Source organism: Anser brachyrhynchus (genome assembly GCF_964034855.1).
Source record: "Anser brachyrhynchus genome assembly, chromosome: 18".
In the NCBI taxonomy this organism is placed as follows: domain Eukaryota; kingdom Metazoa; phylum Chordata; class Aves; order Anseriformes; family Anatidae; genus Anser; species Anser brachyrhynchus.
This window is the reverse complement of record NC_137711.1, coordinates 5,410,785-5,436,893: the sequence shown is the minus strand read 5'-3', so window position 1 is coordinate 5,436,893 and position 26,109 is coordinate 5,410,785. Positions and strand designations below refer to the sequence as shown.

Sequence of the window (26,109 nt, the reverse complement as noted above, 5' to 3'; positions counted from 1 at the left end):
GCCTCTAATCCCAGAATATTGCAGTAACCATTCTACTCTGAGAAAGGGCTTTGTAAGAGACCCTGCATTTGGTCCGTGATTCGTAACAGATTTGGAACCACTTCAGTAACTTCAAGTTTTCAAACCACTCTTTAATTGAATAGAAAGTTGTCTTACTTTCTGAGATCAGTGTGACACATCAGCAGCTTGAAATAGAGTTGCAAGCTTGCATGTGGAAAGAAGATTCTTGTCTGAGGATGTCAAATTTCAATACAACCTACTTGGCATTGTCAGCTCTTGGGAGAATCCGAATTCTAAACTTGTAGGAGTGTTGAAGCACCTTGCAAAATTTTCTCTCAGGCAATCACATTAGGATGCATATTGGAAACCACAATGATATAAATATTTAATTCTTATAACTAGGTTCTAAACAGGATAGAAATGCTGGCATAATTAATTTTCAGCCACTATCTTTTTTCTTTCCCTTTCTAATTAGTAGAGTACAGCTGAGATGCTAGTGCATAATTGATAAAAATGATGTTTTTAATTGTGTATATATGATCGTTCTTACATAGTTACATCAAATGAATTAAATGTCACTGCCGCCTTTAACACAGCCCAAGGGCTAGAGAGGATATAGCAGTCATTTTTTGCTGGCAATAGAGTCATGTTAATGCTCATTGCTCTTCATCTGAAGATATCAAAGACCATTGCAGAGCTGAATAGATTATTCTGCTTCCATAGATGGGGCAATGGAGACAGATTAGAAGACATATTTTGAATCAGGACATCCTTCAATCAAGAGATTAAAATAAGTGAATGATATTAAAACCCCAGCCTAAAAGATTTAGGGAGCAAGCAGAGCCCTGACCCAAGCCGTATCCCAGTGCACTGAAACACGTTGTCCATTGCTCAGGGAGGATGTCCAGGCAGGCAGCATAAATGGCACACTTGATGTTTGCGAAGACACCAGTAATGGCTTTGCTTTCTGGGAGCGCTACGTGCCCAGCCAGGCCTTCCCAGCTGTCCGGAGCTGGGGAAGCGACAGGCACCTCAACCTGAATTGGAAGAGCAATCCTGGCAACGCTGGCTAGGTCTCGATCCAAATTTACTAACGAAAAAATATTTGGAGATCTAGAAAACATCAGAATCAGTCTTTTGAAGCAAAGGATTTGAGAACCACAACAGTTTTTCTAACGTGGCTTGGAACATAAAAGTAATGATTTCTTAATTTACCCACCAAGTTGAAAAAATCAATTATTGCACTCCTCAGCTCTAGTGAACTGTTTGTTCCTTAAAGTAACGACAATCGTCTTCCAAGCAAATTAAGTCCAGCAATACTGAAAATAAAATATTCATTAGAAAAGTTATTAGAAAAATAGATCAAATTATATTGAGGCAGTTTATTCTCCATGTTGCTACAAGGTGCTTGTAATAGCGTGTTGTCTGATTTTAGGTAACACCAGGACAGCCCTTTGCTGTTCCAGGATGGAATGTTTCCCATCTAATTTCTGGAAAGTCCTACACTGGAGGTAAAAGCATGCACAGTGGTATTTATTCTGCATGACCTTTGCTTCTATTGAGTACAAGAACTTAGGAGGAACAGAATGTAGCATCCGTGTCTGGGGAGAGAAGGGCTGTAGTGTCATGACAGTTGTGAAGAGAGGACTGAAAGCTGGATTTTAGACTTCAGGCGTATCCTATCTGAAAAGCAACACAAAAATTCTTTGCCTTCTGAAGGCACTATGGAGCTGCATATCATTCTGAAGGATGGAGGGGTAGCTTAACACAATACAGAAGGAAACATAATCAAACTTCTTGCTGTTCCCTTTGGGTGCACAAGCTCATGGCTGTTTTGATTTTGTTGTTGTTTTTTAATTTTGTTTTTCCCCCAAACTGGAAAAAAAAAATGGAACAACAACAAGGTGGGTCTCCTACCCTGCCAGTGCAGCTGGCACAGAGTTTTAGGCTCCTAGCCTTTAATTCTCACCTAACATCCTGGAGATGGCAGCTGAAAACCCGTCTCCTGAGTACAACTTGGGTGCCTACATCTATTTTGGGAACTTCTGAATAAGAAAATGCATGTGCTAAAATCCTGGGATCTCTCCCATCCCTTCCTGAAGATGTGCTTGCCTTTAAACCGACATGGAAATCAAACCAGACTCATCTGAAAGTCAAGTCACAGCGAATCTCAGCCATCACCTCTTCTACTCAAAAGACAACTTTCTATTCAGAGCACAGCTGCCCTGACACTCCTAGACAATTTTAACTCATCCAAATAATCCTTCAGATTAATGTTAAAGAAGCAGTGCAGAGATGGTTCCTGGAAGCAAAATTGGGCTCGTTTGACAGAATTTAAAAGGAACAGTTGTAATTATTCTCTGTGATCTCTCTTAAAGTGCAGGGAGAAAGACAGAGAGAGAAAAAAAATTACCTTTATTTGTGTGTCTGTTGATATACTGTGACTTTTTCCTTCCTTCTTTGCATGTGGGAATCTGTAATGCAGCTGACAGTGATTTAGGGTTTTTTAAGTGTTGGAACTAATCTCTGCTTTCTTGGGAATTTTAAGATATATATTGCCCTCATGTTCACTGACCTAGCTAGCTAATGATAAGAAAAAATATTTTCTTTATTAGTTTGAGTAATAATGGGCAGTGTCTGAATAACTGTTAATTACTGCAGACGAGCTCAGTTCATGTGATGAATGTAAACATTGTCTGTGAATAAGAAATTGCATTTGTCACAAAGCAGAGAGTAATACGGACCTGACCTGAGAGCCATTTTTTTAGATTAATTCATGACCTACTTGCAGATACACCGAGCAGTCAGCCAGTTTTAATTTTTGGTAGGAAGTATTTTAAATGTGTACCAACTCCGCAGCAGATCGCGCATTCTGCAGGATTGCTTTTGAATAGAAGAACGAGGTCCTAATTTGGGCTTTGGATAAACAGAACAGGTGGAGGAAATTCTTCCTGGAGATGAGACAGCCCTCGATGTTAACGAAGTAGTCAATATGGGTATGTCTTTTTGTAAGCTGGGCCATATCCAAAACCCTTCTCTGCACAGAGCGGTTTTAACAAGAGGGTTACCCACTTCTGTCACCGCCGGCACTAACCAGCCGCTCTGATTAGCTGCTGTTAAATGGGGAGAAGGGGCTGCAGCTCCACGCTCCATTCAAGGCAGCAGCCCTGTTAGGAAGGATTCTTGAATGCATGCTAAAGTTTAAAGACGTTTTTAAATGCTTTTCAGGGTGGTTTATAGTATACGGTAACTGCTTTTCCGCCTCAGGGCTTTAATTAGGAAATGATAGTGAGCATCTGTGCTTCCTGGCGGGTGTAGGAGACGAGAGGATAGAAAAGCCTCGCGCAGTAACCAGAGCTACAGCGTGGCGGCTTGGTGCCTGCTCGCTGTACAGGGCCGAGAATTTCATCCTCCAGAGATGCCTCTGTCTCTCTTATGTCATCTTTCTCTTATTATGGAACCATGTACTGAAAATGGGTAAGATGTATTTGATCGAAACCCTCTGACCTTAACAGGGGGTTAAAGCAACATCCATAGGAAGGAGAGCGCCGCGGGGGGCTTCACCTACAGACAAAGCAAAGCCTGGTTTGTGGGGCCTGAGGGGGTCAGGCCAAACAGCTCAGTCCACATGAGGTGGGGATAGGTCTGGCATGTGTGAAAGCAGAGCTGTTGTTTCCTGGTGTCCTGGTAAGAAAACCCTTAAATGTTGTCAGGGCAAGGCACGGGTTTAAGTGCTGCAGTCTGGGGTTGGTGCCTGTGCTAAATCCAGGCGCCTTGTGGGCTGCCCGCGGTTTGCTGTGTAACAAAGCCTGCCCCAAGAGCTTGTGCTGCGGGAGGTGCTGTGCAGTAGTGTAGGAACTGTAGAAATGGGAGAGAGAAACACCCCCTAATTTTCTGCCATGTGCCCCTTAAGATCACTGACAAGGGCCTGCTTGTTTCCTGATGAAATATTGTGGGTATGTTTTACTCTAATTTTTGTTCTCACGTCTGAAAGCAGGCACCAGTGACATCTGCCAGCCTGTGATTCCTCGTCCCTCTCCAAGCTCAGGTGTCTGAGATTGTGTCCATACAAATTAAAATACTTGGAGCATTTCTGCTTGAACTTGTATGACATCTTTTTTCAGGTAATTGATAGACACAGATATTGCCAAGACTGGCTGAACAGCGATGGTAAATGATATTGGTGAAATTCTAATAGATCTTTCTGCTGCCCGTTAACAAGAATGAGCACTGTTCAACAGCAAGGTGAAAAGAGGTGCAATGCAAGCTTTATATCAAAGGGGCTTTATTGTCCCCAGAATTTCAAAAGAAGCCATTTCACTACTTACATAGTGTATGGAGAATTTTATCTCTCCCTAAAAAAGTAAAAATCAGAGCTAGAGATGTCTCCGAAAGAAATGGTACGATATTTTCGTATCGACAACAAAAGCTAGTTTGTGCCTCCATTCATCAACGGTGTACGATGATGTGTCATTCTTTTCTTCCCTCTGGTCAATAAGGAGAAAAACAAGTTCAGTGTAAGCAGCATTATAAAAGTCAGCAAAATCTAAATGTGGGTTATGTCTCCCCTGCACCCCAAGTGTCAAATTGCTCCATGTCATTGCTGCAGAGGTAAGCAATGCTGTTTGTGCTCACGGAATTCTCATCAGCATCTTTGCCCTTAGCACCCACAGCTTCAGGAACAAGGCAAGGGAGAAATGATGGAGGAAATTCCCCTCTTCTTCTTTCCATTTGATCCTTAAGCCTTAAGAATACTTTTCTGGAAACAATGCCAAAGACTGGGCATACGCTCCACGTTCTTCCATTCTTAGTATGATTTAATGCTCACAATATTGGCATATTATGCCAGTTATGCCTTAAACACTCAGAGATCTGTACGTTTGTAGTCCATCATTTGAGGCATTAAAAGGCAGTCCCTGTCGTAGAGAGTTTGCAAGACTGAATGTCTGGTGAAGTTTAAAACATGTAAATAGATGCAATTTAAAAAAAAAAAAGAACAAGAAAAGGGATTTAGTAACAAAAATAACTTCTGAATACCCAAAGCAGTTTGGCGGAGGAGTTGATGCTAAGAGCTTCTGCAGAAACCGGTGCGTGGGGAGAGGAGCAGCCAGTGCCTGGGAGCAGCAGCTCCCCCCCCGTCCTGTCCCCAGGAGCTCCCAGCTGGCCACAGTGGTGGCAGGGCAGGGACGTGAAGACAACGCAGGGAGCTGAGGGGACACGGGGCACAAAGCCAGTGCAAAATGCATTTTGTCAACTGGATTGCTCATGATTTTTTTTTTCCCTGTTCTGGCAACCACTTTTAAGATACCCTTCCCTATTGCTTTGTTGTACGCATCTGCTTACAGTTTTCAACTGGCCAGCTTATATATGAGCTTGCAGTTTTCTCTCTCCTCCTGTCTAATATGAAGCATTTGGCCTTTTGTTCTGGATTGTTTCTTGTCTTCATTACTTTCTTCCATTAATCTATTTCAATAGTGTGTTTCTCTCCCTTAAGTGCAATATTTTCACTTTCTTGAGCAATCGACTAGACCTTTGTTTTTAATAAATTGGTTTTCACAACATTGTGACTTTCCCTGTTGTTTTCAGGGAACTCTCAGGTAAGAAAAGGAGGATTTGGGAGAAGGAGAGTGAGTTTCAGCCATCTCTAGGCTAATTGAGACTAGGGATGAGGGAAATACAGTGCAGTGTGGAACTTGTACCCCGTATACTTTTCATTTGAAACAAATAGTGAAAGCAGTGTATAAGGGGAGAATTTCTCCTCTTGCTGGAAAAGCCTGTGGCAGTTATTTTGGTGTTGACATCCAAGCTGTTTTTGTCCCTCTTCAGGTTTCTTCCTCTTCTGCTTTGTTTTCAGATGCCTGGTAATTTGCATTTATTCTGCTGTGAATGGAAGCAAAATTTGTCACTGTACAATTCCGGCAAAGAATAGGCTGTATAGCAGGTGGGGTGGATGCCCTCCCTCATACCTCAGTTGCCTTCAGACTTGCACTGAATTAGCTAAGCCAGTTCAAGCCTTAAGGGGTTGTGAAAATGGTGCCACAGCTGCTTGGGTGAGGTGTTGCTGTATCAGTCTTGGAGAACAACGCAGTGAAAAGTTTCTCTTTTCTCCCATGACATCCTAAAATATTCTACCCAAACAGGATTTAGCCTAGAAGATGAAACTACCTTAAATCTATGAGTCTCTGGTAGTGGGGAGCAGCAGCATGACCAGATCTTGTCTCCTACCGAAGGACACAGCATAAGGCAGTTCTAAGCCACTGCAAATCCCCTGAACTAGTGCCAGCCGTGGACAGGATGCGGCACAGCAGTGTCCACTTTGTGTTGCCTCCAAACATAAATGAGGTGCTAATCAAAGCCCCCGTCCTTCCCTTTCTCTTTCAGGCTGGTTCTGCCAAAAACAAGCCCCCCTCGCTTTCTCTCACTTTGCTGCTTTTCTTTCCTGTGGGGAGTTAATTCCCCTGGGTCTCAGCAAAGAAGGTGCTGGAAGAGAACTCCATCGTGTTGAAAGGACACTGTGGAGGGATTTCCAATGTTCAAAAATCATTCTGCCTTACCGCTAGGGGAGAAGGAACCAAAAGGGCAAGCACGTGACAGTGACAGAGCTGAGCAAAGCGTTCACAGCCTCCAGGCCGTGAGCAGTGGGGCTGAGCTCATTGCAGTTTGCACTGTGTTTACTGGAAACTTCGCACGAGGGTCATGCAGTTTTCAGGTGAGCCTTGGTTCAGTCTGTCTGCACACTGGGTCCCACCAAGTTATTTAACTCTGAGATCCCTCCTTGGAGCCTTAGAAAAGAGGTATATATGAACATCTTGCTCGGTTGGCTTAACCCAGCAAAATCAGAAGCCCTTCCTTAATTTGAAGCCTGTGTAGAGCATGTCCTCTCTTAAATACAACCACAGCCAGTAACTGTAAATGAAGGCCATGCTCAGGCTGTATATAGCTTTACCAAATAACTCCAGCTGTAAATGCAGTGGCTAGAAACTCCTCCCATTCCTCGGGCATGTCTTTGTGCGAGGCTGTGCCAGGGATATTCTGGAGGTAAGGATAATTCTGGAGGTGAGATGGAGCTGTGAATCTCCCCTGGGATACTGCCCACACAGCTGGACGTGGGAGCTCCTGGGGGAGGTAGTGGGCACCTGCTCTGCAAACTCGCTACCCACAGAAAGAGTGATGGCAGTAACCACTGTGACCTGAGGCTCAATTGTCTCTTTGCAGGCAACGTTGATCCTGCAGAGTTATTATTGTGCTGGCTCTGGTAGGAAATACAGCAGATCTGGGTTCTAATTTACGTGATTCTCCTGTCTCCTCTACCAAATTCTTGGCTTCTTTTTCTGCTATGTTTTGTATTTAATTGTCTATTCTTATTAGTACTAATACCCTTACATCTCTTGAAAGCTTCTTTAAGGTTGTTTGGTTTCAGCAGGATGGTAACAGCTCTCTGAAAATAAACTCGTGCATGAAGCCACATATTTATCTATCAGTTGGCTTTGTCTCCCTTTCCAGCTCTTTGCAGTGGGAGGGCTTTTCTGAGCAGGCTTTGACTAGGCTGAAGAACACAGCGTGTGTTGGTTGTCTCCACTCCCCGAGGCCTCAGGGGAGCATCCAAAGCAGAGCGTGAGCGAAGCCTAGGGAAATCAGGTAAGTTGCAGATGCCAAAGTACAGAAGCGCAAAGGAGCTTAAAACTTCCTCCCCTGCTCTTTCCTTATCGCTCTCCCCAAGAGCAGAAACAGAAGAAATTAGAATCAAGATTAACAACTTTAAAGGGCATACTTGGTGTGTATGTCAGCTGGTGAAGTGAAATGAAAGTTGCTTTTAAGGTGCTCAACAAAACAAACTGCTCGAAGCCCTGGTAAGACGAATTAGTTCACGGAACAAGTTATCCACTGGGTAGGTAGGAGGTAACTGCACTCCCGAACTTGAAGGCTGGTATATCTGTTTGATAGCTTCTCCTGCAACACTTGGATTAACAGCTAAAGCTCTGACCTTTTCCTTGCACTTGTCAGTGTTCAGCACATGCTGAATGTGTTTACATCTTTTTTGTGATTTACTTGTGTTCTAATACTTTTAATCTCTTCAGAAATGCTTGGCATGATCCAAGTCTGTCGATGCTGGTTGCAGTAGACTTGCCAGATTTTTCTCTCCTTTTCTGAGCAGTTGCTTTGTATATTTTTCATCCCGCACCCTTGTTTTTGAAATTTGAGTGGTCAGAAAAAAGCATATTGTATAGTCATTATTCAATAAAGCAAATAAAGGATGCCTTACCCAGAAAAATAACACAGAATAATAGAATTAACAGCAAATAGCAAGTACTGAGCTTATTGGAATTTTCCTTCCTCCCTAGGATTTGAATTTTTATATTTGAGTCATTCTTTTGATTCTTCCTAGGGAGCTGCTTGACTGACAGAACAGGATGTATATTCTAAATAGTTAAAAGCTGTTGTCATCTCATGTACCCATGGCGCATTAACAACGGATATCCAGAGCCGTACCAGGCAGGATAGGGGGCTTCCCTGTCTCAGGAGCTCTCCCGAGGCTGATAACAGAAGAGGATAATTATGGCTGAAGTCTGCTGGCTGCTGCTGTAGCCCAGCCCTGCGTGTTACACACTGCCCTACGTGACGGATGGAACATTAAGGGCTCAAAACTATACATCACCACGGGTACTGCATCAACAAGGGGGAAAGCACCAGATCGCCTAGAGGGAAGAAAGAGGTCTAGAAACAAACAAGCAAAAACGTGGAGGTTTAGAAGCCCCTTGGGTAAATGAATTGCCTTTTCTGAAGTGTGATTAGCAATCAAAAGAAGACAACCTGAGCAGCAGAATTGTCGTTCCTAACCAAATGGACTGTCACATAGCAGCAGGCTCTCTGTCAGAGACTACAGCCCAAAGAAACAAGAAAAGGGGTAGAAATAGCAGGTATTTGACAACTGAAATGATGCTTGCTGTATTGCCGTTGTCCCTGGATTTTGAAAGGCCAGAATCAAAATATTGTGACTCCCCAAATGTCATAATTAGAGTATCTCAGCTCACACTTGTCTTCTCTCTGTGCCTCAGACCTTATGTTTCATCTCTTTAATGTACTATAATTACATTTTCAGTGTGGATCAATTATCTCAGAATAAGGAAACAAATTACCATCATTATCTCCACTTATTCTTTACATTTTCTTCCAAGCTTTTTTTGTTGTCTAGTTCTCTTCACTAGTGACAAAACTGTAGTTCGCATTCGTGCTCCTTTGTTGTTTTTCTTTTGCCTGAACATATCTTTGGCAGCAAGTTATCTGTCAAGCAAGGAATTGTCCTTCCCTTTGCTCCTATTCCCCACTTCTCCTTGGTGGGAAACTCATTACTTTCTGCATATTCCAATAGGCTTGTTAGAAGTATAGCTCTCAAATAAGACAAAGGATCAGGAGCAGATAGATTCTTTTTAATTTCTTAGGTTCCTCACTAAAGTACTTACTTAAAATTAACATACACTATTTCCACAAGAATAACATTGGTGTCTGCAGGAGTTGGGTTTATTGTGACAGTAATTCACAGGTCAAAGCTCACTTCATCTGCACTGATGTGACAGCTAATGGTTCCTATTACACCAGTGATCCATGAATTATAGAGTAACTTGTTACCATCCCACTACAACTATAAATAAATCTAATGAAATTAGTGCTTTGAAGAAGTGCATTAGGCTACAATTATAGTTAGAGTCAAAGGCACTAAAGCAGAGAAACTCTACTTCTGAATTTCAGCTGCATCTTGTGATTTGATCATTGGAGAAGAGTCACTGTAACACCACGTACGATGCTGCTGTATTCTGCACTCCCAAAAGGAAAATCTGGTCCTAAAACTCAGTCTTGGTAGGCTTTTTCACCTAAGTTATTAACTTCAGTCTCCAGGACAATTTATCTGAATAAGATAAACTAGATTATGTATGTAGCTTGGGATACTGTGAGAAAATGATTTCTTGTGTTATACTGTTATTATCTGTTCAGGTCTCAGCTGGAATCTGTCAATGAAGCCGAGGCATTCAAGCCTTGCAAAATTCTAAGTTAAGATTTTTTTATGATTTTGCTGCAGGGATTATGTCTTATTTCTTCTGAATCAGCCAAACTTACTTCCAAAATGCTGCACTGAAAAATCAAGTTTACTACAAAAGGAATTACTACTAAGAAAGGCTTATAGTGGTAACTCTTGTAAAACAAACCCTATCTTCCTGCCCTCCTCTCCCCACTTTATGTGGTACCTTTTCTCTTCTAAGTGCTTTTCCTTCCAGTTCTCCCTGTCCCCACTGCACACTGAGGCATTAAACAACTGCAGTGCATATGAAAAAGGCATGCACTTAGTTCAGAATTGCATCCCAACCTGGCAGCTGCTTGAAAATAGTGATTTCTATCAACTGTATTTCAGATTAAAATGCTGAAGTGCTGGAGAAACGGGGTGCGGAAGTACTTTATTTGATAACAAATTATGTTTATGGGTTGAGAAAATGATGTCTTTTCAAAATGGCTCCCAGTGTTCAATGCCTACCTGTTTTAATTACCCAGGTGTGAAAAATAAAAAATTGTGCTTTGTTGAGAACATTTCAAGGACTGCTGATGTCAACAACTAGCAAGGCAGCAGCAAAAACCCAGATGGTTAGCGGGAGGCTTTCCTGAACCGTCTAAACAGATTTACTCGAAACTCTTACAAATCCAGAATCCAATACAAAGATTAAAGCTATGCTTTCTTCTGCAGCACTTTATTAGCTTGTGTCGCAAGGCATGATTTTAAAACTGAGGCAGAGTGTAAGATTTGGGCAAATCGTTAATGGCATTTTCTGTTCTTCCCGTTTCTCTTCGCTGATCTGCGCTCCTCTGGGTGACTCGTGTGAGAATTTGATATGCAAAATGACAACAAAGGTAAAGATGAGCACGCTGCCTGGGTTTAGGCTGTAATGCGGGCATCAAAAGCCGTAGTGATGTGTCAGCTCTTTACTTCAGAAAAGTTTCCTTGCTGCTGTTATTGGCCTGAGCTGCAGCAGAACCCATGAAGTCTTGGGAAGAACAGGGGCCACGCTGCAACTACAGCTGCACAAGAGAAAAGGGGGGAGATTTTTCTTCCTTTGTAAACCCTGTAATTTATGGTCTAGAATGTTCTTTAGTGAATTATTTATTATGACGGGCAGAGACCTGATAGATCAGTGATCCCTGTAATGTCCTGTTGTGGGGTTTCTCTGCCGTTGCATGTTGCTGTGCCTGCAAGGAGGCACGGCCGTTTTGCAGTAAGTGCAGAGACGATGCAAGCCCACTACACCTGTCTCACATGGGCAGCCAGTTTGCTTCAGGGAATGATTTTAATTTGGGGATTCTCTAGGAGGGCTGGAAATTTATTACCTGGTAGGCTCAGCCACTGCGGTGTCTGGCTCCCACCTCTGGTGTTTCTCCAGGGTGCTCCAGGCAGCAGGAGGCCGGAGCTCACCCAGTGCCACCTGGCTGGGGGAGAGGGCATCAGTGCTGCTCTTCCATTCCTTTCTCTTTGTGCACAGGGAGTCTGCTCTAAGACAGACAAGTGCTCTGCTGTGGGCTGGACTTTGGCCTATGTTGTCTTACTGAAGTGTAGTATTACCATGTCTTTGTGTATCACCATCCGCTCGCTACAATAAATGCCTTGCAGTTAGACAAAGCTTGTGAACGCGATAGCATACTGACTGCAATCTGTATGACACTAGCAGAGATGAAATTCCAAGGCTTTCCCAGTATTTCTGGGGGATTTTGCCCTCAACCAGCTGCAGCTGAACTCACAGAAGCTTGAGGCTTGTTTTGAGATCTGCAAATGGTATCTGCAGTGCCCTGTTAGGGAAATGAGTGATGCCAAGGGGACTCCACCAGAGCTCTCTGATGAATGGTGTGCCAGAAAGGAAATTGCTGGAATTGGCTCTTAAGGAACAGGAACTGCTTCGTGGCTCCAGCATCAGGGCTGAGTGGTGATATCATTAAATGCCTTTGGCATTCATTACCTTCTCCAGTTGGAAGGGCGGTTACCAGCATTGAAAATGACGGTCATATATTAGGGTCATGAAGAGCAATCCCGTTAGAGAAGTAGGAGAGAGAGAGGCCTGTGAAACCCAGGCTTAATCTGACAAATCTCTCTGTAATGAACTCCTGTTGCTTCAGGGATTAGTCTAGGTGAAGGTATTGATGGAAACACAAGTGTTCACTAATAACCAAAATATGATCCCAAACTTATTGTTAATAATTGTATGTGTTAGTGTACTGGAACTGCCTTTGTTTTCCAGAGCTCAGAAATAAAGGCTGCCGGCCCTTCTGAGGAGGCTGAGGGTTAAGTGTTTGTCTCGGGGAAGTTTCCTGAGAGTAGTTGTCTAATAAACACTCCGTGCTGGAGGGGAAAACAAGTGATATACATTGCAGTACAGCAATATAATGAATTAGTTAAAAGCAAACAACCCCCAAAACAGTAGATTGCCAGGGCAGGTCTGTTTCTGCCAAACAATATTTCTGTGCCAACTTCCCAAACGAAGCACAGCCAAAAATAGTAGTGCAATAACTCATCGTGAAGGGAGAAAGCTATTACAAGGGGGATGAAGCAGCAGCAGTCTCTCACCGGTGACCCTAGATTATGGGTCTGATTCTCAGTCCTGGGGCTTGTGCAGTGCCTTACTGCAGTCCTGCACGCTGTGTAAGGTGCTAACTAGGCAGGGCAGTCTTCTGCCTCTCTGCATAAGTGCAAAGTTGAGCCAAGTGGCCGAGGAAGAACTGAACTCAGTGCTTGTTTGGCTGATAGTACTGCTGCATCGGTAGGGCCAGCAGAAGTGATGGGAGTAGCTCCCGTGTGCTTACAGGTTTAGTGCCTTTGCTCGGGGGGTGATGCAGCACTGGCACTGCTCGGTGACATCAGGAACACCTGAGGCGTTTTACACCACGGAAGATAAAGTTGTCTAAGGTGAAATAGGGCAGGTGTAAAGGGTGACTTCTGCAGTCTGCTTTCCTGTTACGAGGCTGCAGTCGTTGCTGGATCTAGTGTCAGCAAATTAAGGTGAATCAGGAGGAACATTGGCCGGACACAGCTCATTCTGGTCGCCCTGCCAAAGCCAGATGTCTCCATTCACTCCTTAACAAAGAAACAGCCTGTCTTGCCAAACAACTAAAATAAGATTCATCAGCAACATGAAATTCAACTTATTACACGCCTGAGTAACCATTAGTGGAGGAGAAGGTGATGCACGATTGCTGCCTGCAGTGTGTGGTTAGTGAGGGAGAAGCGCCGGTACCTCAGTAGCGGGCAGTAACAGCAAACATCTGCTTCATTTGCAGTTTCAGCGACGTGCAGGATCTGTCCTCTGACATCCGTATTCAGAACCAGGTCGTTCTTCTCATCAGACTCCTTTGTGCCATCTGGATTTGCTGAGAAATGATTTTGCAAGAAAAAAAGCTGGGGGGAGGATCATTACGCAGCTGTCGGTGGCAGGTAACACCCGTACATACGCGTGCTGAAAAGGTCACGGGAGTTGCAGTGTTAAGGGGCTGCTACAAAGCGTACGTACTGCCAGGCTTCCTGGGCCCCAGCTGAGGCTTCGTGGTTCTTGCTAGACCTACCAAAACTGAAAACTAGTATATACATGTGGAAATAGAGGTTACCTTGAGAATTTAAGTAATAGTAATATACCGAGGTTAAAATGGACCTTGAGTGCATTTCCTTCTCCTTCCATTCCTTCCTTTTTTCAATGCATTCTTCTCCCCTAGTCACCAAGTAACTTCCCTTGAATATTTCACAGATATCCCCTGCTTCAGGGGTGAACTGCAAACACTGTGATCTCTCCTGTGAAGGAAGAAAGGCCTTAGTGGAGAAGCAGAGGCATTTCTGAATCTGGGGAGGGAGGCACTTGAAGTAATCCCTTGAATGTATGTTTCATGACCACAGAGTGCCAGAATTTCAGATGTTTCCCTTAAGTTTCAATTTCTCAGCCTGATATACCCAACTCTGAGGCACTGGACATCACATACCCGACTTCTTCCATTGCCTTAGGTAAAAATATTTTATAAGCAGCATAAAGAACAGGTGTTTTTAGGACCATGCTGTGAGTAGAGATCCTCAGCCCTTTCTGCAGTGAAAATAGACTACTCTCTCTGTTTGCATCCTCTCCAAAGGTATTTACTAAGAGATGCTACAGCAGGACTAAACAGCTATCTGCTTCCTTCTGTGCTATTGTAGAGAAGAGGTTGCAAACAAGGGCTAATGCGGTGGTTTACCTGACTGCAGTGTGTGGGATTGCTTCTCTTGGTTCATCCCTTGGATGCTATAGTCGAAGCAACAACCACTGTGGTTGCCAGTCTGGTGGTGCATCAAATATTTGGCAGTTACTTTTGTCAAGAGATCATGAGTCCATCCTGCACTGTAAGCAATTAAAAAAAAAAAAAAAGGAGGAAAAAAAGCTCATTTGCCCTTCCCTTCCTCAAGTTTTCACTTTGGTTTGATTTGTTTTTCTGAATTTATTCCTATTTTCACCATTAACAACACCAAGAATTCAGGATGTGAACTTTAATGGAGTCCATGTTTTACTCTGCAGTCATCAAGGGGGGACGGGACAGGACGTCTTTCTGTGTACATCTCTTAGTGCTTCAGCACCACACCGAGTGGGAGCCGTTCACACGGCACAGGCTCTCCCCCGCTCCCCCATGGGCATTAGCTCATTGACAGCAGCCTTGCAATTACAGGATGCTAAAAATCATACCCCTGGGCTGCCAAACTGCCAGAAAATGTCAAACCACTCTGTGTGTAAAAGCCAATAGTAAGACACTTAGCCAAAAACACAGAAATTGGCATAGTGTTCTGTTGCTTCAGATCTTTACTGCTATTTCACATGAAGGGTGAGCAAGGTTGGGAGACACGGTAACAAGCTGCCAGTTTTTTTCCGTACCTCCCAAGGGAAAGCTGCATTTCTAGAATAAGATCCACCCTCTGTACCCGGTGGTGCAGGATGCACAGTAGGCACTGCACTTTTCACAGAAGCAAACTGGGATCTGTCCTGCTTCTGTTTGTAAAGGACAGCCCCGGCCAGTCTCGTGTAGCCCCTGGGAATCTGTTGCATTGTACTTAATTGGAAGATGAGATGGCATGATAGGTTTTTTAATTTTGTTCAGTGTCTGAGAACAGTAGGGAGAGGAGCAGCAAGGGTAATCCATAAATTGGAAATAAAATATTAATAACTCTGGAGGAAAGTTCTTAGGGACTCTCCACACATATTGTGGCATTCATCTCCAGCAGGGAGCTGAGCAGAGCACCAGCAGGGAGGACGCTGCTCCCTCTCCAGCTCTGCCAGCGACTCCTTCCAGCGCCCTGGGCCGCTCGCTGTGACAAGGCTCGTTCCCATCCTGAGCAGGAGCTGACCACAGCCGTAAATCGAAATGCAACCATTCATAATGATGCTGGAACGCTTCTCGTGGTTGTAAAGTGATCCAGGACCCTTCGATGTGAAAGGTGCTCTGGCAGCTGTGATATATTGTTACGCATTTTGGCTTGCAAGCAGTAATCTAGTCCCAAATAAATGGGAGAAACATGAGCAGAATTAGAAATTGTATTAGAGAGGGAACAAAATTTGGGATAAAGCCGCGAGAAGTCTCGAGTAGGAACTATTCTGGAGGAGAGGGGATGTGTCATACTGCCAGTCTCAAGGGATGTTACTTAGAAATGTGTGACAAACTCAGGGCTAGCCACATTTGTGTGCTGAGTAGTTAAGGATTTTCTAGATGAGCATGTTCTTTGGGATTATGGTTAACTGGCATGCTTGGTATTTAGATCTATGACATCTTTCACAGAACCTTTGTACGGTGTTCATGCAAATATGTGTCCAGTATGACTTTATGCAGCAGAGTCATATTCAGCACTCCAGAACAGGGATTTGCAAATTATTATTTTTTTCTTTTTTTTTTCTTTCTTTTCTTTCTTTTTTCTCTGTCTGAGTGTCTGCAGTTTAGTAAGAAATGATAGAATTAGTCACCCACATGAAATTACATCTATTTTTACTTAGCAGTCACTGAAATGCCAAAGTATTCTTAGCTGTCTTTGAAAATTCACGTAGGATATTAGGTAAACACTACAAATTAGATGTAAATGGAATCAGAGAAACAGCTGTCGCCTCTTTTGCAAGCTGATTATTTTTTTTTCTGAGCCATAATAATTATATTTCAGCGTGTTCCCCCCATCAGGCTCTTTAAACACTGGCTGCAGTGGCTGCACCTCCTGCGTGGAGAGGCTGGGGGGCAGTTCCCTGGCAGTGAATTTCTGTTCATCCCCAAACCGTTCGGCATGCCCGCACCTCAGCAACACGTAGCGCTCTCCCCGAACCTTCTGTGGTGGGATTCTGTCTGCTGCACGCAGGAGCCACGATGCATTGAAACGTGGCCACTTATTTAGCGACTGAATTTCCTGGAGCAAGTCCCTGCAGCCCCCCAGCCTATTTCCAAGCCCTGTGCCCATTTGCCAGGCATTTCTTAGCTTCCACTGTCCTCTAGTGGTGCTTCATTCAAAACCCTCCTGTCGGCTGCTGGCTGTGCTGCACCCAAGCCTGCCCATGCCACCTGTACTCGGGGTTTCTTCCCAAGCTGGATTCGGACCCAGGCTGGGGAAATGAGGTGCTGGAAGTTTGTGGGCTCCTGGCAGCCGGGTGGCTGTCTCGGGTGAGAAGTGCCGTCTGAAGATTGCCTTTCTCCACCTCCTCATCAGCCCCTTCCATTGAGACCCCGGGCTTTGCAATCCAGCAAATGAAAAGCTTGAAGGCGTGCCTCCACCTCTTCTCCAAATCTTCGTTGTCTCACGGAGCGGTGTCCAAGCCACTGGTTTGGAGCGTGGTGTCCTAGCTGGGGATATACGTGTGTGCTAGTACAGATACCGCCACAGTCAGTCTTCCCAGTTACAATTTATTTCAGTGAGAACAGGTGTATTTTTTTTTTTAATTTTTTTTTTTTGACCCAGGCTGTAATTATTAGATTAGTGTGGATGTGAGCAGCAGCATGTAGATGAAATCTCCTGGCTTGGTTCTGTGCCATACGAAGGGAGCACCGGAGCTGCTGCCGGTGTGCGGTGTGGCAGCGGGTGCCCGGCTCAGGGCTTTGCAGCTGGGACTCGCCAGAGGGGGGCTGCACTTCAGGTGCACGGAGCAGCAAAATGCTTCAGGGCAGTAACAGGAAAAGAGGCTTGCAAATATAAAATATTAACTAGCCTTTGCTTTTAATAAACCTGATTACTCTAAGGAAATCGTTAATGTTTGTTGCAGTGTGACTAATTTTCTTGTATTTCCTGAATTCGCTTTATGAGTATGTCTTATTCCTCATCTGCATTAGAAAACCAGGTGAATATTTTACAAAATCACCATTTCAGTAGTATTCAAATTATTTTATCAGTATTCCTACAGATGATGCAATCGTCAGAATGAATAATTCTCAGACAGCTTTTATTCAACAAGCCTAAGCCCAAATTCCACAGAGACTTAGGTGTACACTTAACATTTCTCAGGGGAGCAATCCTATTGGATTCAATGTCAATATTTGCATGAGTGAAAGTCAACACATTTGTGGCTTTCTCCTCTCCTTACATAATATTACAACCTTGAATTAATTAGATGACTGATACATTGATTTATTTTTTTTTATTTCCTCCTTTAAGCTGACTGTGACATGCTAAACTGCCAGTTGGGTTGGTTGTGAAAGCTTAGCTATTGCCTGTGATCTTGGTGTTTCATGTTGGGATAAAACATACAAACACTTCTAACAGTGCTTTCATGCAAGGATTTCCTAGTATTGTTGCTTGGTTGTTTTGTTGTGGGTTTGGTTTTTTGTTTGGGTAAAAGGATGGCAATCCATTAATTTGCCTGTTGTTGAACAAAGGATAAGGTGTTCTCCAATCCTTTATCTGCCTTTCCTAGCACACAAGATCTGCAGTGGATATGCTCTTCCGATACAGATTTTGTATCCCATCCTAAGCTTTTATTATGGAATTTAGCCTATAATATTGTGAAATTTTAATATAGGTTGTCTTTCTCTGCAGTTCCTTTTCTTGAGTAGTGGCAAAAAGTGGGATACAGCAGAGTGACTGGTGAAGACAGGTTTAAGGATACAGTGACCAAAATGGTTGTAGTAGGAAAAAAAAAAGAGGCTAATGGTAACATCTGACTCCAAGAGTACCTGAGGCTGTGGTTTCTTAATTGCTTTACGGTGATTTGAACACAAGTTGCAGCCTGTCTCATGCAGGTGCCTGGATGCTTGTGTGGGTGACTCAGGCCAGGATCAGTCCTAGTTAAAAAACAATTTAAAAAAAAAGTAGAAATATTGGGGTTAACTTACAGAAGATGTGAAATGACACCCCAATTCAGGTGTTCTGAATCAGTATCTGAAGCGACCTGAAGGCTGCCATCTGTGTAGGACCCAGACTCCCAACCTCACATGCTCTGAGTTGTATCTAAACCAAACAACTGAAATAGATGGGGTGAGGCCCTATTCGTAGCCATTAATTTACCTGGGATACCTCTATAGTTAATGAAGACAAAATCCTGCACCTCAGAGGCTAGGCAGAGCAGAAGCTTAATTTAGCTGCTGAGGCTCCTCACCTGGGAGGGCCTATCTTTCTTTATTTGCTGCAGAAAGGAGCCTAGGGAGTTCAAACTCACCGGGCTGACAGAAGTCCATCTGAATCCCTGCTATCTCTGCATTCCCTCAATTGGTGTTTTTTTTGTTGTTGTTTTGTTTTGTTTTGCTGTGGCTTGCTGCAGTGTAGTCACTGTTTATAATGGATATAATGCCCTCGGGAACTGCAACAAGTGCATGCAAACTTAATACCAGGGGTGTAATGGAGGAACTCATCTACAGCATATGAACAGGTACAAGAAAGACCTATGCCACTATGACCGTACTGTTTTCTCTCCTGCAGTGTTGTTTGGATATGAATATGAAGGATATTTACTGTGCTCTTCAGCAAATATTGTTGACGTCAATATTTACGAGTGCATCAGCTATGGATTAGCAGTATTCATTCTCTCTGGAATAATGTTTTCTGTTCTCACTGGAGAGCCTTCTAAAAGAGGACCTTTAACCTTTGCAAGCAGCTTTTTCTACCCTTTCACCTCCCATGAGCAAAAGAGAGCATCTGAGTGTTAATTAAATTGGAGAGGGGGAGGGATTCAGGGACAGCCAAAACACCATGAGGCTGCTGGAACAAATTAATCTTTGGTGTAACTCAAAGCTCCTCGAAAAGACCCACAGGAGTTAGTGGGATCTTGCTGTTGAAGTCCTTAGCTATCCAGGAGAAGCTTTGTCTCCTCTATAAAACTATAGGTCTTTAAATGTGCAGTAGGATTGCATGTTTGGGTATCTGAGCCGCCCCAAGATAGGGGTCCTCGGAGGTGTGACCCCCATGCACTAGGCAGGAACGGTGTCTGTCTGAAGTGTCCAAGGTATTTTTAATGTCAGCAACCAAAATTAAAGTGTTCTTGAACACAAGGAGAAATAATCTGAAATCTCCAGTATTAACTGAAGACCGGTTTTCTTTCTTAACCGTACGTTCAGTGCTGCATTTCAAGGGGAGTTAAATATAAAATATATCTTGTTATTTAGCCAACACTTTAGTATGCCAGTGTTAACACCAAAATGCTGCTCAGGAAAGTGCTTGTCTGTGTGTGTGCTTATGTGAACTTTTATCCAACCTGTACAGTTGTTGAGATAGTTTAGGAGAAATAACAGTAATTTCCCTCATGGTTTCATTCCGGTGGTTTATTTCTCCAGGTTATGCCATAAGCTTCTTCAGGGGAAACTAAAGAGCCAGACTTATAAAGGGAACGGATAATTTCATTGCAAAAAAGAAAACAACAAAACTAGCATTATGCATGTTAAGTTAAGGGTAAACAAATCTCATGCTTCAGGGCACAAAATGATTTCCTATTGGGCTCAGGAAAGATGTTTTTCTCCATGTAAAGCATTGTACGGTTGGCTAGACGTATTACTAAGGGGTTTATTTGTTCTTTTGCTGCCCTCTGAAGCATCAGTTTAGGAAGCTTCGTTTTAGGTTATGCTAGAGGCAGGATGCCAGACATTGTTATAATTTTACTTAGCATCAAGAAGCATGCACTATAAACTTCCTGCTCCAGCAGACCTGTGATGCCTGCAGATGAATAATGAAGGAGTCCCTCAAAAGCAGGCCAGGCTCCAGCTCTGTGATCCAGCATTGGCATGTCCAGACAGGGATGGAGCTGCTACTCCCTTTTATATTCAGGGAAAAACAACAAAAAAAAAGGTTTCATCTATCCCATTTTCCTTACTCTTTTTCTTCTGCTGCTTGTAGGGCGCAAGAAGTTGGAGTTACTGTAGGTGCCTGAGACTCCCAAGATATGTTATTAGGGTGGTCGTATTCAACCATGCCATAACGTCTGCCTGCCAGGTCCACCTCAATACCCCGAAGGAGCTACTGTAGGTGAAGCAAACAGATTTTTGTCTGTTTTCAGCTGAGGGCCCCAAGCATCCTGCCTGCATCCTACCTGCTCTGTGCAGAAAGTGCCTGCAGCTGCTGCTACCCAGGACCGCCTCCATGCTGCCTGGCTTCAGGCGCTGCCAACCCACGGTGCCTGCAGTTGTTCAGCCTGGGACTGCAGCACAAAGACAGGCAGACATAAAAGCAACTTTGAAAGTCCCAACGAGAAACACCCGTGTTTGATACCTGAAGTCAGAGTTTCCTTTAAGGAAATGGAAAGAAAGAGGATTCACTCTAATAGCCTTGGTAGTTTCTGCTTCTAAGTGGGCAGACCACGTAATTTGGTGGAAACAGAAGGAAGCAAAACCTGTGAATGCAGAAAAAGCCACAGGAATTTAAATGTATGTAGTTGGGAAATTCAGCAACAGGAAAAGGAATGCTTTCAGTTAAAACATTTGCATATACCATATGAGCTCAAATTCGATTCTGGTGTTTGTCACGCTTGTTCTGTAGAAGTCACCTCTTCTCTCTGTGCCTATATTCTGCATTTGTAAAACGAGGGTGACAACACCACCTTTGCCCAATTTAGGTTGCAAGCTGCTACAGCCTGGGGCAGTTGCTGTATGCAGAGCTTAACACAGTATTTAGTACAAACAGCCACACTGCTTTCTAGACAGGAATGATCTTGTTGAGAATAAGGCTGAAACATTTTTCCCTATCTAAAAAAAAGTCTGGGTTTTCGTTACTGTCTGTCATTTCCTCTTCTCTCTAGCTGGACTGTTGTATTTTTGAAACCTCTGACAGCTCCAGAAGTAATCGCAAACATCAGCCTGGGCACAGCTATTTTTGTAGTGATTTTGTAGTGATCGGTATTAATTTGCTGGGGGGGAGGTCTGCATGCGGATCCATGAGCGTTTTGTTTGGGTGATGGATGACGAGCCTGACAGCTCCGTGTCTCAGGATCTGTCATAGCGAGGATCAATTGCGTTGAGCTGTAATTGCAGCCTTTAAGATAAAACCGCCTTTCGCAGCGGGGCTGGGGACATCTCCATTACTGCAATCTCGCCGGCACCGTTGTGCGGCTCAGCCAAGGCTATCTCTGCTCTGCACCGGTTCCTGCAGACAGGCAGCTCAGGCTGTGGCTGTGACAGCTGGAGTACAGCACGCAGCTCCTGTAGGTATAGCTGAGCTACCTCGGGTGGCAGAGTTCTGGCAACTGAAACTTTGCTGCTAGTTTTCAGTGTGTGTGCAGGAGCTGGGGAGCTGGCAGGACACCAGTTCGTGTTGAAATCCTACTGGCACGTCCTTCTGCAGGCCATTTAGATGAAAGCAGGATCACGTGCATCTGGGTTCACCCCTTACAGCCTGATGTAAATTTATGTTCTCCATATCTCCTAGGTCTCCTAGGAGTCTTCCTAGTGCCATGTAGACATGTTTGACTTGGGCAGGGATGAGAGGGAAAGAGTCGGTCCTGGACCAGAGGAGAGGAGAGGAGGACATCCTTTGGCATGAGGGTGTTGTGGGATGGTGAGGAAGATGCTTCCTCATGCAGACGATGTCTGGGGGGTTTAACATTGCCCTCTTCCAAATGTTTGCCTTATAAGTTATCCATGTGCTCCACTTGCTGCACAGAAGAATTGGGATGAGTTGGACCTGAGAAGGACTTGGTTTGAGAATGGAAAATTCAGTTGCATGTAGCAGGATTTGCATGTTACGAAGGGAGGTGGCCATGAAATAAGATCAACAGCCACTAGTGGCTGGAAGAGAAGCCTTGTTTGAAGGTTAAATGGGTTACTACTTTTATTTGAAATACATTTATACTCTGCTTGAGGCACTTTTTTAATCATAAAACTACATATATTTCTTTTCTAGGGAAGGTAGCTATAATTTCCTGAAATTTAAAACTTCTGAAGAGCAGCAGATTGCAATTTCAGGGGCACCTTGTCCTTAATAGATACAAATACTGCATCTCCATTGAGAGTTGCTCTTCAAATTAGCAATTCAACCCTTAGTCTTTCGATCAAACAGTACTAAATAAAAACAGCATTAAACTTTTGCTGTCACTCTTCCTTGAAATGGAACATAAAAAGGAGAAACTCTGCTGCTGGTGCCTGCTCCAGCAATTCCACATTACTTTGTCAAAACCTTTTAATGTTTTAACATGAGTTTCTGAATTGCAAATAGCTGGTCTTAGCAGTAATAAAGAACTCCTACATCACTTCTACCACGGACCTCAACACCTTGTACAAATGTTACTTTAAAACAGGCCACTTAGATAAAGAGGAAATTGAGGAATGGAAGACAAGATCAACCTGGGAGGAGCTGTGTTACCACTTGCGGTGCAGCCGAGGCCACAGATCCCACTGAGACTTGTACCACTACAGCACGGCATGATGTAAGCACCACCTAAAAAAAAGGTCCCACCTTGAAGACTTTGTGCTCCACACTGACAGAAGGACAGAGGGAACTGCAGTCATCAGTTTGTAGCTGGGAAGGCAAGGACCTTGGCAAAAATCATGCCAAGAGTCTGTAACGGGAATTATGTTTTCCTCATGAGAGTACTGGTATCTTAATCCCAAGACATTGTTCCTTCTGCTCCTGGTACAGCTCTTCTGTACAGAGGATGGGACCTTTAGCCTTCAGAAAATCAGCTCCTTGTGTATGGAATTAAAGATATCCATCCGTAGATGTCTACCTGTCAGCTGGCTGCCTAGGAAAGCTTTATAATCAATTGTGAGAACTGGGAACTTCTACATTTATCTCGTCTTACCTTTTGCAACTAGATTGTAGTCCATAGCAAAAGCTGCAAAGCGAGGTTCCTGTCACAACTGCTGTAAGCTGACTTAGATGGTCAGGTTTTCCAGGTGCCGTTCATTTCTGTGCAATGCCCTCTCGATTTGACACCATGCATTTTACCCTTACCAACAGCAGGAGACCCTCACAGTTCTTGGCATGGAGCAGGAGGCCTCCCGTCCTTCCCTTAGTAGTTCCTGTTCTGGAATATGGGGTAATGTCTTCTCCACAGTGGTTGAATGAGGCCATAAATGCAGCAGATGTGCCCACCAGGAGGTAACCTCAATGTGTGGAAGTATCAAAAATAAAAATGTGGAGGAGCAGTTATGGTTAGAGCTCTGCAGTGCTCCAGCTGCTGCAATAGCTCCTGCAGCTTGGCCACAGCAGAGCACCTTAAAGCAGTTCTCACTTGGAGATACTTAATGCCACAAATCAGGGAGGAAAGTGGCAAGGTGAAAAGGCAGGAGTCACTGTGAACCTTCAGCATAGTTTGGGCAGAGGAGAAAATTGACTGAATACATTTTATTCTTCATCATGTAATGCTGTGCTGGATTTTTTGCATGGAGCTAGTTCAGTATAAAAGAAAAATAAGCTCTGAGATTCAAATGTCTCCCAGTGTAAGAGTTTACCTGAAGGGGGAGGGAAAACATTAGGTCAGAAACAACTCCTGTCTTTTTCCGCTGCCAAATTTTGACGATAAAGGATTCTTGCAGGAGATGTCAAACCAAATTTGTATTCGACTTCATTTACAAACATATGGAGAATGTTCTGAGGAAGATAGGAGTTGACTGGAAAATGCTCTTCCAGGCAGATTAGGAGGCACTGAGCAGTTGTGCCAGGTGGCACATTCGGAGGACATTTGCTACCTGCTAACGCGGGTTGCTTGAGGAGCCCACCCCAGGCGGGGCACGGTTGCTGCAGGAGCTGGCAGGCTGTAATCCAGCACCGGGCTCTGCGACAGCCTGGAAAGCTTTGTGTCAGGGTTGCTTTTTCCACAGGTTTTCACCCAGTTAAAATAACAATGAACAAACCAAGTGTTACAAATTTGAAATACTTTTGACAGGATCAGCGTTTTAAGAAACAGTACAGGCAGATTTTTATTAGTAAAGGAAAGACGGCTGCAAGTAGAGTGACTGACGCAAGGGAAAGACCCTCTCCCCACATTTCCAGTCAAGGACAGTGTGAGTTCCCTAGACCCATATGTGCAGTCAAATCAGCAAGCACTCAATTTTTATGTATTTTTTAAGATGACTTAAGGCCTGAGATATGTGAGAGGTGTCCAGGCACAGGACCAGGCCCTGGCTCTCTGTAGGCCTCACTACATTTCTGCAGCCTGAGTCTGCAGGCCTTAACTCGGGCCTGTCTTTAAGCTCCCTGGGGCAGGACTGCCCTCAGCAGGGCCTTAACTTCTGATTTTCTGTTCTAATGTGTGTGTTCATCGACTTCTCCTTGACAAGATTTTTAAAAGTTAAGACCCTTCAGGGAAGCAGCTGTTGAATTCTTCCCAACTGAAGGAGCTCTTTCTTCTGTTTGTAAGTACCCACAGTAATAGCTGTTTCTCCTTAGCACCAAAAGAGCTTAGTGTGGTCTAGCTCCTTCTGGGGCTTGCACATCATCAAAAATATTTCTTCTGTGCTCTAATTTTTCTTTTTTGAGTATCGGTACCAAGTAGAGTCAGCATAACTGGGGGCCATGTAATAGGCTCTGTAGGCAGACAGATATAACATCTTTTGTTTTGTTACTGGCAAGAGAATCACATTGAGATTTGATTTCTGAAATTGAAAAGTTGTTGGCTTGTCTGAAGATTTATGAAACAAAATACCCAAAATAAAAATTAGACGACTCCTTTGCTCGTTTCTTCCTGACTGCTCATCCAGTTTGTTCTCACTGTTGCAGGCTCCCTTGGAAGCCCTCTGTCATCTCCATCAGAGTCTGCAGAAAGTCCTAGTGCTGCTCCCGAGGGCTCTGAGGGTGTTTGTGGGGAACCAGGGTAGTTACCCCCACTTCCTCCTTATGCCAGCAGCTGCCAAAGAAACATCCCACAAGGAGTTTTTACAAAATCAGGAGAAATTCTTTGTCTGTCAGTGGTAATGAATTCAAGAAAAACAGCCCCAAAAAGAATCTTTTATCCAAACTCCCTCTTTCTCTGCAGGTTGGGGGAAACCAGAGCTTGGATGTTCTGGCTGGAGGCATGGAAATTTATTACATCTGCCACGTACTGTGAGGGCAATTTTCTGGGAGTCTGCTGCGTGCTGAAAACAGCTCCATCTTGGTTTTGCTCCAAATGTATTGAGAGAAACACACTGTGCTTTGTCATTGTGCTTACTTCTACATCTCAGCATCTAAAAATAATTTAAGCTGAAAGGATATGAATTTTGTTTGTGCATGGAAAAAGCATAATGGTTTCAAATACTGTGATTTTGGAGGAAAAAAATGACAACTTACAAAGTCAAAACATAACCCAGTCTGCCTGTGTTGTCTATGGATTGAAAAAATGCTTAAAGCAAGGAAATTTAGAGCCATTTTTCCCATCACTTACACCTAAACAAGTGAAGTCAAAGGGAAGCATAAATCAGTACAGAATTGTACCAAAGAAAGTAGTTGAATAAAACAGAAGAGACTGGCAATTGTCTCAGAAAGAAAATGGCTTTAGATTTAAATTCAGTATTAGAAGTTGGTGGAGTCAAGGTGGAGAGCCTGTAGTTTTGTTTTAAGCCTCCTTGTTTTTTCCTTTTTCTTCTCTACTGTAGCAACTCCTTAGGAACCAATATGTACTGTAGATGAAGCTTGCTGAACTGGAGAGCGGAGTATTTCCCTGGTGTCTCTGAAAAACTGTGGAACAAATTGGACTGGGTATGACAAGCTGC

The 26,109-nt window shown here is 43.7% G+C and overlaps 1 protein-coding gene and 1 long non-coding RNA gene across 2 annotated transcripts in view; both read left to right on the top strand.

The window, feature by feature from the left end:
* Positions 1 to 26,109, top strand: part of TOM1L1 (target of myb1 like 1 membrane trafficking protein) — a 416,402-nt gene that overhangs the window by 333,483 nt on the left and 56,810 nt on the right. Inside the window, exon 5 of the mRNA XM_080560434.1 lies at positions 13,309 to 13,462. Within this exon, the coding sequence (XP_080416560.1) occupies positions 13,406 to 13,462 (57 nt within the window). The 5' untranslated portion in view covers positions 13,309 to 13,405. The remainder of the gene's footprint in view (positions 1 to 13,308; positions 13,463 to 26,109) is intronic.
* On the top strand, positions 13,469 to 25,087 carry LOC308179781. Its single transcript, XR_013940529.1, has 2 exons — positions 13,469 to 18,866; positions 22,716 to 25,087. It is a non-coding gene; the product is annotated as an uncharacterized lncRNA (long non-coding RNA).